The 17,496-nt window shown below is 47.5% G+C and overlaps 1 protein-coding gene across 2 annotated transcripts in view; it reads right to left on the bottom strand.

Annotated features, from left to right (window-relative positions):
- The window catches only part of LOC116821324 (unconventional myosin-X-like), a 290,101-nt gene that overhangs the window by 109,323 nt on the left and 163,282 nt on the right, over positions 1–17,496 (bottom strand). The window contains exons 16-19 of one of the 2 annotated variants that reach the window (XM_032774422.1): positions 17,025–17,093; positions 13,152–13,234; positions 10,284–10,392; positions 1,751–1,831 (exon numbers count right to left, since the gene is read on the bottom strand). In XM_032774422.1, coding sequence (XP_032630313.1) covers positions 1,751–1,831; positions 10,284–10,392; positions 13,152–13,234; positions 17,025–17,093 — 342 coding nt within the window. The remainder of the gene's footprint in view (positions 1–1,750; positions 1,832–10,283; positions 10,393–13,151; positions 13,235–17,024; positions 17,094–17,496) is intronic. The other variant, XM_075070332.1, reaches the window with a different exon arrangement.

Genomic DNA, 17,496 nt, shown 5'->3' with positions numbered 1-17,496 from the left:
CATCAAATGTAGCAGTAATGCCCAGCAGCCCATAGGCAAAACTGCAGGCATGCCTGCTGCCTTCAGAGTTCAACTGGATAAGTGAGAATCCAAATGAGACCCCAATGCATCCCCGAAAGAACGGAGCTAAAAGGCAGGAAGGAGCTTCTATACTGGGGCAGGAGCTTGCAGCAGGCCCTGCTCCTAAAGAGAAACACTATCTCTAGGATACTGACTGATGGACATCACAACACAGAGATTCTGCCCTTCTCCAAGTTCTCCATCTAGTCTGGTCAAGACTCCTCCTTGCTGCCACTTTTCTGAGTGTCAAGGTGAAATTCCGTCTAAAGGAAACTTGCTTCTTTACAGAGAGCTAATCTGAAGCATCTTCACTCCTGCCCTGTTAATGGAACGAAGCTTTATCCTCCTCTCTGCTTCAGGAAAGAACTCTGCAGGGGGACTTTTCCTGCAACAAGGCCCTCTTTGGAAAAGGCCCATTTCAACAGGTTTGTCTCCTTCTCCCCCCTACTTCCTATGTGGGGCTCCAGACCTGGAAAAACTTGTCTGTTCTCTCACTACCCCATCTTTCCAAAAGACAAGGAATGAAGACTGATGGATTTTTTGAGTTCAAAAAATCAGAAAGAGGCACAAACATCATTGCAACATGAAAGCAAATCTAGCTGGTACCATGGAGCATGGGCACAGTGCAACATGCTGCAGAGAAGTCCCCATGAAGGGATGCTGTTGTACAAGTCACAGGTGAATGAGAAGTTTACTGGCCCAGCTTGCAAAGCCTTTGATTGTGGGATAGATAAAAAAAAGAGTGGTAAATGGGGGACACAAAGAACTCTTCACATTTGTTTAGCAGAGCCACAACTTCAAGCACCTCTGCAATTATCTATAGATCAAAGAAATGGCAGATGACACAAATTAACACCTTCCAGTATAATAAAACTCCATCTCATCCCTGCTCATCCTCCCACTTTTAATATCCTGACACCTAGAATGACTTCTCTCCCAGACAGAGAGAAGGGAGATAATAAAGGTGGGGGAGGAGAGCGACAATGAGAACACTGGTCTGGAGGTGGGAGAAATGGAAGGCACACAGAACCCTTGGTAGGGGGAGAAATTAGGGATCATACAAATCTCTGGCAAGAGGAGAGAATGGGGGACCCTAGAATGGAAGGAAAGGGTAGTAGGGATATACAAAAAACCTGGCATGGTGGCAAAATGGAGGCAATGGGAGTGCACACACAGCTCCTGGCATAAGGATGACAATGGGGGAACCAGGAACACACTAGAGTCCCTGGCATCAGGGAGTGGATGGGGGCAGTCCCAGGGAGTCCATGAAATAGAGGGAGAGGGACATGAGGAGGGAAGAAATGGAATATTCAAGGAGCCCCAATGTGTGCAATGCACTTGGCCTATGAAAGCTATGAAGTGTGCAACCCACTAGTCTACTACACATGCCCCAGATCCCAGAGCAGATCCCCACTCCTAAAACAAACAGGAATCACTCACTCCCTTTGTCCCACTGCAGGTGATGCACAGGGTCCTGCTTCCCAGCTGTGTCAGCACAAAGCATGGTGAGAACAGTTCTTACACACTAGGTGTATTTGTTTTTTCACATAATGCAAAGGGTCGGATGCATTTTTCTTCAGTTTAAAAAATACTCACAAGAGAGAGGCAAGAGGAAGAATTTCTCTCCCCATATCCTCATCATGGGCTCAGGAAAATGTCCCTCCTCCCTCCCCCGAGGGGTGGGACTCACCTTTTCGGTGTTTGGTTTGATGCAGCGAATGAAGAATGGATTGGAAGTGCTGAGTGTGGCCATCAGGGAATGGAGAGAGTCCTGAAAACACCAAGATAAAACTAGAAAAGCAGTCATTCCAGCAGGGCCTGGGGGTCTATGGGCTCCTGTCTGAGCAGAAGGGACTCTTAAGCAGCCCCCTATTCCTAAACTCTCTCCTTGACTCCACTCTCTCTTCCTATATGCTTCTCCTTGAAGTCACATAGTCAGTTTAATAAAAAAATTAAAAATCACACATCAGTGAAAAATGTTTACCTGCTGTTATTGACTAACCTTGCAAAGCCTTAAACTCAACTGCATTGATCTGTCTGTAATGTGGTAACTTTTCAACATTTCAACCAATTGAGTCCAAAATTTCAGTAAATATTTTAGGCACCAATGAACAGAACCCTACTGATTTTGGTGACAACTGGAAAAACCAAAAGGGGGAAATAAGTGAGACACAGAGCACCTAGCACCCAGTTACCAGAAGCAGCAGCTTCAACCAGCAAGGTAACTAGAGAGCAAAGAACCAGTTGATGGTGGCCATTAACATCTTCCAGCACAACAATACCCCCATTTTATAATTACCAGTCCTCCCAATACAGTTTAAAACAGTAGCACCCTAAAAGAGAAACAAAAGAAGAAAGAAGGAGGAGGGGCAACGAGGGTGCGCACACAACCTCTGGTGGGAGAGGAAAAAAACGGTTACCAACCTCCTGTAACTGTTGTTCTTCAAGATCCGTTGCACATGTGCATTCCAATGTAGGTGTGTGCACAGCCCAAGCACAGTCACTGGAAATTTTTCCCCCAGTGGTATCTGTCAGGTTGGCTCTGGTGCCCTCTGGTACCGTGTGCTCAAAGTGCCAATATAAAGGGCCTTGTTGACCTTGCCCCCCCTCAGTTCCTTCTTTTCAGCTAACTTCAACAGGGAGGGTCTTAGAATGGACATATGCAATACATCTCGAAGAACAAGAGTTATGGAAGGTTAGTAATAATTTTTTCTTCTTCGAATTCTTGAACATGTCTACTCCAATGTAGGTAACTCCCAAGCAGTTGTACAGGAGGTGGGCTTGACGTTCATGGATATGCTGACTGCAAAACTGATCAGCCAAAGATGGCATTGTCCCTGGACTGTTGGGTGATGGCATAGTGTGCCGAGAACATGTGTGCCAATGACCAGGTGACTGCAATGGAATGGTGAAACCACTTTCAGGAGGAAAACAGGGTGTGGACACAACTGCACCTTATCCTTAAAGAAAATCATATACAGGGGCTCCGATGTGAGGGCACAAATCTCCAAAATTCTTCTAGCCAAAGGGATAGTCACTAAAAAGGCCACCTTCCAGGAGAGGTGAGTTAACAAATACATTGTCAGGGGCTTGAATGGGGCCCATAAGCTTTGATAAGATGAGATTTAGGTCCCAGGGAGTAATGGGATCTCTAACCCGGAGGTTACATACTCTCTAGGCCTTTAAGGAAACAGATAACCATCTCATGATGGAAGACGGACTGATTGTCGACCGTGGGATGGGAGGCCAACATCACTGCAACGTCAGCCTTGATGGAAGAAACAGCGAAGCCTTGCTGTTTCAGAAGCAACAGGTATTCCAATATAACCTGCAATGAAGAACTCAAGGGTGGAACTCCACGGTGGGAAGATGGGAGAAACGCTTCCATTTTGCAAAGTAAGTAGCTCTGATGGAGGGCTTCCTACTACCTAGCAGGACTTGACGAACCTGTTCCAAGCAAGCCTGCTCTTCAGACTTCAGACACGAAGCTTGCAGGCTGTCAGATGAAGAGAGCTGAGGTTCAGATGGAGCAACCAACTGTGATTCCGAGAGATCGGGTCAGGATATAAAGGAAGCGGGAGCAGGGCCTCCACTGAGAGGCCTATAGGGTGGTGAACCAATGTTGCCTGGGGCAGGCCGGGGCTATGAGAATGACCCAGTCCCAGTCCCACTTGATCTTAATCAGAACCTTGTGCATTAGCAAGATAGGAGAAAAGGCGTAATATAGGAAATCTATCCATGGTAGCAGAAAAGGGTCCATGAGACACCCTAGGCTCTGGCTTTTTAGGGAACGGAACTGATCGCATATCCTGTTGATTTGAGTAGCCAACAGATTTATCTGAGGCGTCCCCCACCATAGGAAAATGTTCTTTGTGATGTCCAGCCAAAGGGATCACTTGTGGTGAATGGAGGAAGACCTGCTGAGGTGATCCACCAGCTGGTTCTGTGCTCTCAGGTGGTGAGAAGCCTTGAGGTGGACTGAATGCATGATGCAGAATTCCCACAGATAGCTTGCTTCTCAGCACAGCAGGAAAGAACATGCCCCACCCTGTCTACTGATGTAAAAATGGCTGTTGTGTTGTCCATGAGAACCCATATGTCTTGGTTTGCAGCGTGAGGCAGGAACGCCTAGAATGACTGCCCTGACCTCTCTGACATTGATATGAAGAGAGAGCTCTTCTAGAGACCAGAAGCCTTGAGTCCTGAGGGGCCCTAAATGGGCTCCGCAGCCCGGTGCCGTCGCATCTGAAACGGGGGACGCTGAAGTCTGGGGCTGCGAAAAGGTTATTCCTACATGAACCGTGCAATGGTCCAGCCACCAATCCAGGGAAACAAGGGCTCAAAAAGTATGGAGAGAACTGAGTCCAGATTGTGACAGGTAGCTGAGTCCACCGTGGCCAGCCATCCTTGAAGAGGTCTGAGGTGCAGCCTCGCGTGTTGCATGACATAAGTGCATGATGCCATGTGGCCCAGACATCTTCGACAGCTCTAAGCTGCTGTAACCAGGTGGGTCTTGAGGGAACTTATTGGGACCATGGTCGCCTGAAACTGGTCTCCCAGGAGGAATGCTCTGGCCTGAGTGGACTTGAGTACCACTCTGATGAACTCTATTCTCTGCACTGGGCCAAGGGTAGAATTTGTTGTGTTTATTAGAAGGCCTAAGGCCTGGAAAGTTGACCGGATAAGGTGGATGCTGGATTCCATCTGGGCCCTGGACTGGCCTTTGACTAGTCAGTCATCGAGATATGGGTAGACATGCATTGCTCATCTCCTCAGGCAGGCTGCCACCACTGCCATGCATTTGGGGGCAACTTCCTGGTGCAAGGGCTGAAGGAAACAAGCAGGGGTCATGCTCCTCTTGACCTGCTGCACACAAACAGGGAAAAATTTGTAGGGGAAGTAGAAGTGGGTTGCAACCCTGGCAACAGTGATCATGAGATGGTCAAGTTCAGGATCCTGACCAAAGGAAGAAAGAAGAGCAGCAGAATACGGACCCTGGGCTTCAGAAAAGCAGATTTTGATTCCCTCATGGAACTGATGGGTAGGATCCCCTGGGACGCTAACATTAGGGGGAAAGGAGTCCAGGAGAACTGGTTGTATTTTAAAGAAGCCTTATTGGGCACAGGAACAAACCATCCCAATGTGGAGAACGAATAGCAAATATAGCAGGTGACCAGCTTGGCTTAACAGAAAAATCTTTGCTGAGCTTAAAGACAAAAAGGAAGCTTACAAGAAGTGGAAATTTAGACAGATGACTAGGAAGGAGTATAAAAATATTGCTTGAGCATGCAGGAGTGTAATCAGGAAGGCCAAAGCACAATTGGAGTTGCAGCTAGCAAGAGATATGAAGGGTAAGCAGAAGGGTTTCTACAGGTATGTTAGCAACAAGAAGGTGGTCCAGGAAAGTGTGGGACCCTTTCTGAATGGGAGAGGCAACCTAGTGACAGATGATGTGGAAAAAGCTGAAGTACTCAGTGCTTTTTTTGCCTCTGTCTTCACAGACAAGGTCAGCTCTCAGACTGCTGCACTGGGCAGCACCATATGGGGAGGAGGTGAACAGCCAGGTTCTTGAGACAGCTGTTGAGGCAGCACAGGTTCCCTAGTAGTAAGGGAGCCACTGGCATTCAAATCATGGCCCCACCCTCACTCTGCCTCTTCCCTCAGAGACCCTGTGCCCATTTGCTCCTCTCTGCTCCCTCCTCCCATTCCTCGCCCTTAAGATAGGGAAAATGACAGTAGAACCCCTTTCCTCTCAAGTTTTGCGGATTCTCTTCCATGGCTCCCATCTGAAGGAGGGATTGGACTTACTGGACCAAAAGTCACTTGTAAAAAGGGTCCCTGAAGAGGAAAGGGGAGTAGAAACAAACTGGAGACTAGTGTATCCCACTTCCACTGTGCACAGCTCCCAGCAGCCCGAGGTGATACAGGCCCAGGCACTGATGAAGTGGGACAGACGGTCCAAAAACAGCGGTGCAACTGCATCTGATATAAGGGGTACTAGGCTGGAGACCTTGAGCATCACATCAAAAGGGGAGCTTCAAGCTCCCTGAGTGCCTGGGAGCAGCATGTGTCAGTCCCAAGGCAGAAGCTGGCAAAGGGAAAGTACTGGGCAGACTGCTGGGGCCTGTAACGATTCCTAGAAGCTGCAGGAGTATATAACCCTAGGGACTTTATGATTGTCCTGGAATTCTTAAGCTCATGGAGCTTAGCATTGATCTTCTCTGAGAAGAATGAGGATCCTTCAAAGGGGTGATACGGGAGGGTTTGCTGGACCTCTGAGGAAGACCAGAAGACTGTAACCAAGAGCTCCTGGCCATGGTTACCACGAAGGCCATGGGTCTGGCCAGAGAATCAGTCACGTCAACGGCCACTACGGTTTTCCCTGCACCAACCAGTGAGGAGACTTCCTGCCTGGCTTCTTGAGGGAGCAGATCTTTAAACTTGTATGTGCCATCCCACATATCTAAACATAGCAACCCAGCAGTGCCAGCTGGTTTGTCATTCTAAGTTGCAACCCTCCAGTCGAGTACACCTTTCTGCAAAATAAGTCCAACTTTTTGGAGTCTTTTGCCATAGGCATTGCCCCCAATTGCCCTTGACAATCTCTTTCATTGGTGGCTGATGCTACCAGGGACCCTGGAGGGGGATACAAGTATAAAAACTCATAACCTTGGGCTGGCACATAATACTTCTGCTCCGTATGCTTTGACATAGGGGGAAGGGAAACAGGGGTCTGCTACAGAACCTTAACCGGGTCCATGATAGCCTTACTGAGCGACAGGGCCATCCTCGAGGGGCCCGCTGCTGTCAAAACATCCATCAGGCTATGAGAAGACTCCTTGACCACCTCTACCTGGATGCCCAAATTTGATGCCACCTGCTTTAACAAGTCCTGGAGAGCCTTGTGGTCATTTTAGGAAGGAGACACGCCAGCTGCCAATACCATCCCCTCTGGGAAGGAGGAAGCCAGCATCGACTGAGGGCCCTCCACCTCTCCTTCCGTATTCGCCAAGATCCATGGGCCCTCTGTTTGATGCTCGGTACCAGAGTCTGGATCAGAAGTCTCCCATCGCGGCACTGGTGGTGCTCTACTCTTGGAGGCCCACCAAATAGGAGTGCCTTTAGAGGGGACCCTGGGCTGGAGGGAAACCCCACGGGTTCCAGAGGGCCATTGCAATAGCCCCAGCCTCCAAGGACCAGAGGGCAAGAACTCGGTGATACGCTTCTGTTTGGTTTCGTGGGGTAGGAGTGCCTCGGGGAGTAGCGCAGGTGGTTGCAAACAGAGTATGACCCTACTTCTGACTCCAAAGACAGAGTCCTGACAAGATGACTAGGGAGTTGTGGACCCCATCAGTGCCGGAGATCAGTGCAGTGATAGGGAAGCCTGCGCCGAGGCTAGCATGGAGGGTTTTCCCCTGGATGGTACCACAGTCCTGATTCTAGGCAGAGGCTGGGAGAAGATGGTTCATGGACCAATGATACCAGCAGCACCAATTCCTGCACCGCCAGAAATATAGACAGCAGCAACGAGAGCAGGTCCCTGGCTCCTGCAAATGCCTCCAGAGTTGACAGCATTGTAAACATACTGGTAATTCACAGCAGTCTGATGGGGAGCCAACCAAATCTATGCCACACTAGCATGGAGGGGAAGGAGCAATGGGGTGGGTCACAGAACCTATGGTGGAGGGGAGTTTGGGGATGCTGGTATAGAGAGAAAGTGAGAATGAAGAGGCACACAGAGTCCCTGGCATGGGGAGCCATATGGAGCCCCGAACATGGCAAGGGTGGGCGGCAACTGCAGATGCACAGAACCCTGACATGCGGGGAAGGCGGGGGTTGCAGGGAGTCACTGAAAAAGAAGGAAATGGGTGGGTGGTATACAGAGAGGTTTTACGGAGAATGAAGGGATAGAATGAGCCGCTGGTGTTTGCCATGAGATCAGTCTATACAATCATGAAGTCTGAGACTCCCCTATTTACAAATATCACCCAGGATCACTGCACCTGCATCTCTGTGGGTAACCACTCTCACTATTTCTCCTATACAGGCAGTCAGTTTCCCGTGTTGTTTATGTGGGTGTCTCACACTTTAAAAATAGGAAAATGTGATTGTAAAAAAAACCTACAAAAATTAGCAGGGACTTGGGAGGGGTGTAAAACTGGAACAAATTTTCACAACTTTTTTTAAACCGACAGTGTCAATTTGGAGCAAATTGATAAATAAACAGTAATGAGTCACCAGGATCAGGTAGTATTCACCCAAGAGCTCTGAAATAACTCAAATATGAAATTGCAGAACTACTAACTGTGGTAGGTAACCTAGCACTTAAATCAGCTTCTGGACCAGATGACAAAAGGATAGCTAATGTGATGACAAATTTTAAAAAGGCTCCAGGTCAGCAAGCCTAACTGCAGTACCAGGCAAACTGGTTGAAACTATAATAAAGAACAGAATTATCAGACATATAAACTAACATGATTTGTGGGGAAGAGTCTACACGGCTTTTGTAAAGGGAAATCATTCCTCACCAATGTATCAGAATTCTTTGAGGGAGCCAACGAATATGGACAAGGGTGATCCAGTGGATATAGTGTACTTGGACTTTCAGAAAGCTTTTCACAATGTCCCTCACCAAAGGCTCTTAAACAAAGTACTCGGTTATGGGATAAGAGAGAAGGACCTCTCATAGTTAAAACACAGGAAACAAATGGTAAGAATAAATGGTCAGTTTTCAGAATGGAGAGGTAAATAGTGGTGTCTCCTAGGGGTCTGTACTGGGACTAGCGCTGTTCAACATATTACAAAATTATCTGGAAAAAAGGGGTAAAGAGTGAGGTGGCAAAGTTTGCGGATGACACAAAATTACTCAATGTAGTTAAGTCCAAACCAGACCACAAAGAGTTACAAAGAGATCTCACAAACAGAGTGACTGGGCAACAAAACAGCAGATGAAATTCAATGTTGATAAATGCAAAGTAATGCATTTTGGAAAACAAGATCCAAACTATATATACAAAATAATAGGGTCTAAATTAACTGGTACCAGTCAAGAAAGTCATTGTGGATAGTTCTCAGAAAACATTCACTCAATGTGCAGCAACAGTCAAAAAAGCAAACTGAATGTTGGGAACCATTAGGAAAGGAATAGATAATAAGGCAACAAATATCATAATGCTGCTATATACACCCATGGTATGCCCACACCTTTCTGATTGCCCCATCACAAAAAAATTATATTAAAAATGGAAAAGGTACAGAGAAGGGCAAGAAAAATTATTACAGGTTTGGAACAGCTTCCATATGAGGAGAGATTAAAAACACTGGGGCTATTCGGCTTGGCAAAGAGACAACTAAGGGGGGGAGATAAAATAGAAGTCTATAAAATCATGACTGGTGTGGAGAAAAACTTATTTACCCCTTCACATAACACAAGAACTAGGGGTCACCCGATGAAAGTAACAGGCAGCAGTTTTAAAGCAAACAAAAGGAGGTATTTCTTCACACACTGCATCGTCAACCTGTGGAACTATTTGCCAGAGGATGTTGTGAAGGCCAAGACTATTACAGGCTTTGAAAAAGAACTAGATAAGTTCCTGGAGGATAGGCTCATCAATGGCTATTAACCAGGATGGGCAGTGTTTTGCAGTGTCCCTAGCCTCTGTTTGTCAGAAGCTGGTAAAGCGGGTCATGGGATGGATCACTTGATGATTCCCTGTTCTGTTCACTCCCTCTGAAGCACCTGGCATTGGCCACTGTTGCAAAACAGGACATTGGGCTAGATGGACCATTGGTCTGACCCAGTGTGGCCATTCTTATGTGCCCATGTAAAAAGTACTGCCCCCACAAGATCTATCAATACTTAGCTTAAACTCCCATCCCCTCTCCTCGCCATAGGATCAGTGCTTGAAAAAACAAACTGTGCCACTCAAGACATTGCTGAAAAAAGCAAAGGCATATTCTTGTTGTAGTCCTCATCCTTTCCCCATTCCCAATTTATCACCCCACTGCATGGTTTACATTACAGTGTAAATTATAGGAGAGAGACATTGTCTTATCTATCTGCAACATCCTAGCACGTTTACAGAGCTGGAAAAGAAATTGAAGGAATCACTCATTCTCTTGTCTCTTTTCTTCACTCCTCACTTAACTTCTTATTCAGCCAGCCCCTCACCAGTTCCTCCTCTTCATTCTGAAGTCACCCACTTTCTTGGGGAATTCCTTACCCTGAACTGGGAGCTGACGGTTGGCCTGCGCCTCTGGGTTCCCATCTTCAGAGTTTCCTCACTGCTCCGGCTGGAGACTCTTTCAAAGAGGTCATAGATGAAGTCCAGCCTGGCGGTGAGGAGGAGCATCACACACAGAAAACACAGGACATCAGATTCTAGGGTCAGCTATGAAAGAATCAGAGCTTGTATGCTCATTTAACACCCTACCTCTGTGCCAGGCATCCTAGTTACACCTTCCCAAAACACCACTACACAGCAATGTGGCTGCAGCACAGGGCTCAGCAGGGCATCCCCTCCTTCTAGATGCACAGACCCTCAAACTGCTGCAAAATGACAGCAGCCCATACTCCAGTTGCAGAGCTGCATTTCCTGTGTCTTACTACCCCGAAGCACGATGTTATACAGACAGTGTTCTGCTTTCTGGCTTAGGCAGCACATCTTCTCCCTCTTGCTACACAGACCTCCATGCAAGAACTGAACAAACAGCAGCCCATGTTCCAGCCAGACTGCTGCATCCCTTCTCTCATGGCACAGCCACACAATATTCCAGTCACATGTCATGTAATTGCCTTCACAGATACCTACTCTTGGAGATGAACCATTGAAACCATGTTACCCTAGAAGGCTCTAAGCCTTGAAACATATGCAGTCTATTCCCAATCTTTCTGCTGATTTTCCTTTTTTCATGTAAAGGCATTAATTGACTCTGGTATCTCCAAGTTATTATTATTGTTATTTCTAGCAGCTTTTATTTTTCCATCTGGCTGAAAGTTTCTTAGTTTGTCTATAACATGGACAAGGGTGATCCAGTGGATACATCGTACTTGGACTTTCAGAAAGCCTTTGACAAGATCCCTCACAAGAGGCTCTTAATCAAAGTAAGCCATCATTTGATAACAAGCAAGGTCCTCTCATGGACCGGTAACTGGTTAAAAAGACAGGGAAATATGGTAGGAATAAACGGCCAATTTTTCAGAATGGAGAGAGGTAAACAGTGGTGACCCCCAGAGATCTGTACAGAGACCAGTGCTGTTCAACATATTTAAAAATTATATGGAAAAAGAGATAAAGAGTGAGGTGGCAAAGTGTGCAGATGATACAAAATTGCTCAAGATAGTTAAGCCCAAAGCAGACTGTGAAGAGCTACAAAGGGATCTCACAATACTGGGTAACTAGGCAACAAAATGGCAGATGAAATTCAATGTCAATGAATGATGCACATTGGAAAACATAAACCCAACTATAAATAAAAAATGATGGGGTCTAAATTAGCTGTTACCACTCAAGAAAGAGATCTTGGAGTCACTGTGGATAGTTCTCTGAAAACATCCACTCAGTGTGTAGCCGCAGTCAAAAATGCCAAGTTAGGAACCATTAGGAAAGGGATAGGTAAAAAAACAATAAATGTCACAAAGCCTCTATATAAATCAAGAGTATGTCCACACCTTGAATACTGTGTGCAGTTCAGCCTCTCCCCCAGAACATCCTACAACTGCCTTCTGTGACTTCTCCCTCTCAGATTGCCCCTGATCATAGCCCCAGGTGCTGTCCCGCCCTCTTAACTGGCCAAACAGGGAACACCAGTACTGGCACAGGGGAGTTGGACCTGCTTCATTTAAAGGGGACAGCCACCCTGTGACATCCCTAAAATAATATACATCCGAGCCCACCTTCTAGCAAAGGAGTGAGATCCTGTAGCTGCTGATGGTCCACGTGTCTGAGACCCTGCACTAGGGCCTTTACCTCTAGATGATTTCATAGTAAGAGCTCCCTGTATCCAAAGGCCCTTGAAGGAACCTCAGATGGCAATGAGGTGACCTCTAAAGGTCCTAGGAGCATAGGACTGAGGCCTCCTGTGTCCTCAAGTCCAGTCCCCCTCCATTGCAGGTCCTCAGTTTGGAGCTCTCTGATCCAGATTCCCAAGACCAAGAACCTCAAGAAAAAACAGGCAGAGGGGAGATGACAGAAAAATTCTGAGCATGGCTCTTTATGCCTTGCTAGCAGTTTAAAGGGGCTGTAAAGGTATATAACTGCCCCCTGAGGATTCCCCCAGCACAGTGATGGCACAGGACCATCATGGCTAGCCCTACACCCTTTGCCCCATGCAGTCCCCAGCATGGGGTAGTGCCATGGGATTGGTCAGGGACATAATGGGAAGAGGCCACAGAGGTTTGTATTTTTGGTATTGTGGGCTGCAGAGTAGCCCATTGGCATCTGTAAGGAAGCTGCCATAAGCTAGAGCAGACCTTAAGACTGCTCTAACTTATGCTGGGGGCTGTGTTGGACACTGGAGCAGCAAATGTGGCACAAAGAATCTGAAAGCCCCCAGAAGCAAACAGCAAATCAATGTTGCATAGATTTCACCACTACAGCTCCTGTAAAATTGTCCTGTCGGCTTCTCCTCCCTCTCTCCAGCTACTCATTCAGCATCTCCTTTCATGCCCATTCTCCCCCACCCCCGCACTCCACAGCATGAGGGTGAGGATGGTATGTACATGCATAGCTATGCCTGTGAAGTACTGCAGCTCCCTGAGTCAAAGGATCCCTTGGGAGTTCCAAAGTGTCACCTTTCTGGCACAGAAAATCTTCATGGAAAGAAGCAAGCAAAGTCCATCCCATAACAAAGGCTATGCTGATGCTCAATGCATGTTTCTTTGAATCAATTTCTTTGCAGTAAAACTGACTTCTTCTCCAGCCCCCTCTCCTGCTGCCAATATACAGAGAGATAGGAACTTGGGTAATCATATGAAGTAACTCTTCTTCTACATGACCCTGCTATCATGTGAATTCTGCTCAATTTAGTCCCACAGAGTTCTCCTAATCCTGGCTTCCATTCTCCCCTGCAGAGCATTAAGGGCTGCTTACCTGCTATCCTTCAGCATGTTTAAAATGTCATCCCGAAAGGTGTCTCTGTTCTTCTCCAGAAACCCTCTCACATCATACAATACCTGTGACACAGACAATACACACTGACTAGTACATAATAGTGCAAGCAATTCAAGCCACAGTGACAACCCCTCCCCCACACATGCCAACATACAGGGCCACCCTGCCCACAGCTCCACTGTGTGCCAATGACAAGACAACAGAGCAGGAAACTCCTACATGCCCAGGCACTACAGGCACATGCTTAGAGACCTGGCCGCTGGAGTCTCTCCATGAGGTCAGAATCCTGACTTTCATTTACAAAAAAAAGTTGTTTCTAGTGCTCAGAGTTCCAAAGAAAACCTTCAAAATGTAGCATGTCTACACTACAGAGCCTATGCTGACATAGCTATGCTGGTGTAGATCTCCAGTGTAGATGTGGCATACACTGACAGGAGACTACTGATAGCATAGAATGGGGTCCCCAAAGTGGTGCTTGCGGGCACCATGGTGCCGGCCGGGACATCCATATACGCTTACCTACTGGCCACCAGACAAGCAGACGCCAAAATGCCGCCAAGAAGCGGCAAGGTCAAGAAGCGCTACCATTGAAATCCTGCAAAATTTCAGCGGCATTTCAGTGGCGACGCCTCCTGATGATGCTTCTTCACGGCAGCATTTTGGTGGCGATGCCTCTTGATGTTGTCGTTTCATGGCAGCATTTCAGCGGCTGCTTGTCCAGCGGCCACAGTCCTCGGCGGCTAGTTGTCTGGCGCCCGCCCCATGGAAAAGGTCGGGGACCACTGGGGACATCGCCTCCCCAGCCAACCTTAGCTATGTCACCAGAAGCATGCCTTTGTTGAGAAAGTGGTGTCTACACCGGTGGTTTTGTCAGCAGAGCATACCCCTGTCTTTCCCCATTCACACACACAGATCAAGGACTGCTGACCCCCATTTCTGACAATACACATACAGCTGCCAATCACACACACACACATGGTGGCCAACCCCTTCTGCCACCCTCACACACAGCAGCCAATGAATAGGACACTGAATCCCTTACACACACAGTGGAACATGCCACCTTTCAGGGCAGGTAATATCCTTCCCTTATGGGAACCAACGTGCACACAGAGCATCTGTGCACACTAAAGCAGAGCAGACAGATCCCTCACATATCAGATCACAGTGCACTTTAATTTACAAACAAATTAATGAGGCCACATTGTTAAAGCCACAGAAAGGGTCTCCTAGCATTGCAGGGCCACTGGGGGAGAGCCACAGAAAGGGTCTCCTAGCATTGCAGGGCCACTGGGGGAGGGCCACAGAAAGGGTCTCCTAGCATTGCAGGACCACTGGGGGAGGGCCACAGAAAGGGTCTCCTAGCACTGCAGGGCCACTGGGGGAGGGCCACAGAAAGGGTCTCCTAGCACTGCAGGACCACTGAGGGAGGGCACTTTTACCCACATTTCTCCAGGGTCCTGCCAAGAAGGCTGCAGTTGTAAGAGAAAGAAATGTCCTAGAAAGACGGCGGCTAGTTCTGCTGTCACATCACCACACACAGCACTCACTCAGCACCAAGTAACTCAGAAGGCAGGAGGAGAGGCCCGCGTAACGTACAGTGGCAGAGTGACAGAGGAAGACTTAATCACTGAAGAAAGAAGTAGCAAGGCACTAGGACAGTGGTTCTCAACTAGCGCTCTGTGGTCTCCCGGGGGGCTGTGAGCAGGTTTCAAGGAGTCCGCCAAGCAAGGCCAGCATTAGACTCACTGGGGCCCAGGGCAGAAAGCCAAAGCCCCACTGCATGGCCCCAGGACGGAAGCCGAAGCCTGAGCAATGTAGCTTTGTGGGGGGCCCTGTGGCATGGGGTCACGGGCAGTTGCCCTGCTTGGTGCCCCTAATGCCAGCCCTGGCTTTTATACGCAGAAAAGCAGTTGTGGGCCATGGAATTTTTATAGCATGTTGGGGCCGGCTGAGAAAGAAAAAGGCTGAGAACCCCTGCACTAGGGCACAAAGACACTTTTCCCATTTTAAAATATTCTGGTTAAGTTTATTTTTCAAATAGCTGTAGCACCACAGTGACTGGGATAAAATGTGAAAATATGGTCCTGAGTGTTCAGATTTCATCAAGTTATGACCCACAGAAAACGGCATTTGAAGCATGTATAGAACATTTGTAACTATGGACTGAATTTTCAGAAGGTCTCAGCACCCACATTTGGGACCAGATGTTCAGAAGAGCTCAGCTCCCAGTTAGGCACCAAAATAAGCAGCTGGTTTGCAGAAAATCTGGCCATACATGTACTGATGGGAGCAGCAAGGTTGTGAGCATTTTTTAAAATCTGGCCCCAAATGCAGGTCCCAGTACATGATGCTCAGCTGGTGAACTGTACAGCCCAGGAAGGCCCATCTGTGCAGCAGCATGCACTTTCACTGTGCATCATATTAGCTCCAGGGGGCCCTTGCCTCAGTCGCTGAACGTTTGGATACAGCAAAAGCTGTGCAGAGTCTCCAGTCTGGAAGAGAGGGGCTGAGTCCTGTGGATCTTGCAAGGCTGCAGAGCATCCAGTAGGGTCCAGCCAAACACCTCCACACAGTGAAGTTTGTTTTGTCTTTTCTGGGGCAGGGGGAGGGGGGAAGAGGAGGGAAATTCAGGTAAAACACTAAGTTTAAAGAGTGCAAATGTTGCATAGTTAAACAGTGTAAAAGTGAGGAAATATCTGAGTTAAGATTGTTCATTCAGCTTCGACTCTGCCATCTTGTGCTTCTGCCTTATAGTGACACAGTCCAATATACGTGATCACGGACTATTATTCAAGTGACACCATGTAATATCGTATAAGCCATGCCATACCTATCAAGAGCTATGAGGCAGGATAAGACCTTGAGCCTTGCTGGGAAGGTTAGGGTGGAGGTAGCTATGAAGCCAGGGAGGAGAGGAATAGGATTTCCTGCACCCACAGGAAGAAGGTAGCTGCACGGAGTCTCTAGCTGAACAGGGCATCTGTGTAACCAAAACTCATTCTGTGTCTGACCAGCAATTAGATGCAGTTTGTGTTGAGCACATTCAGTCTCCTCTGTGGGACTGAGGGTCCCAGCTGCTTCATTAAATTCAGTCTTGGGTAGGAGCTGGTCTAAAGTGGCTCCTGCAATGACTTGCCTGCTGCTCATCCTTGGCACAAAACACACTCTTCCTCACTATCTAGCAAAATATCCTCCCCAGTACCATTGAACCATCTAGTGGAAAGCCCCCCTGCATCTTTTGCCCCTAGAGTGGAGCCATCAACACCCCTTCCTCTCCCTCCAGTGGGGAGCTCTCATTATAGCAGGATGCATGCCAAGATCTCAGTTCCAGGGACGGAGCACCACACTGCAGCATAGTTCTGCTACATCTTCCCATAATCAAGATCCATCATCAGGAAGAAAATGAGGTCAGATGAGGAGGAAGTTATAAAGCTGCAACTCACATTGATAATATTTAACATTAATATAGTTCTATACATGCTCAAAACACTCCCACACATTAGTTAATTAGTTAGGGAGTGAGTCAAGTTCATGCTCCCCATTTTACAGATGCTAAAACTGAGGAACAGAGCAAGGGAAATGACGTGCCCAAGAACACACAGCAAGGCAGAAGCAGAGAGATCACAACTCAGGACATTTTATTATTTGTGTTACAGTAACACCTACGGGGCCCAACTCAACCCCATGTCTATTCCTCTGGGCTATGATCCAAAGCAGGAAGCTTAGTGGAGCTGCCATTCCCAGCAGTTTGTGTAACTCGGGACTCATAGGTGAATGTCAGTGGCTTGGATCCTTCTGCCTGCTGACTCCTTCCTCTTGGGCATGTTTCAAAATACAGCATGCACGTACCTCTCCAGCATAATGCCTGATCCCAAACTGGTGATCGGTCACCCGCGGCTTCACATAGTAATGGTTACTCTGAAATAAAGAAAAAGAAGGTTTCTGGGTATCTGCTGTAAGAACAAACAGGCTCATGCAACAGCTCTGTCTCAGCTATGATCCAAGGAACGGTTTTGGCTCCTAAACTGGGGCAGATGAGGACCCCGATTGCTCCATAGCCTGACCCTAGAGCAGAGGTCAGCAATCTTTCAGAAGTGGTATGCCAAGTCTTCATTTATTCACTCTAATTTAAGGTTTCGCGTGCCAGTCACACATTTTAATGTTTTTAGAAGGTCTCTTTCTATAAGTCTATAATATAGAACTAAACTACTGTTGTATGTAATGTAAATAAGGTTTTTAAAATGTTTAAGAAACTTCGTTTAAAATTAAATTAAAATGCAGAGCCCCCCGCACCGGTGCCCAGGACCCGGGCAGCGTGAGT

This window comes from Chelonoidis abingdonii, chromosome 10 (genome assembly GCF_003597395.2).
Source record: "Chelonoidis abingdonii isolate Lonesome George chromosome 10, CheloAbing_2.0, whole genome shotgun sequence".
Lineage (NCBI taxonomy): Eukaryota > Metazoa > Chordata > Testudines > Testudinidae > Chelonoidis > Chelonoidis abingdonii.
The sequence above is the reverse complement of the archived record's forward strand: the minus strand, read 5'-3'. Positions and strand labels throughout refer to the sequence as shown.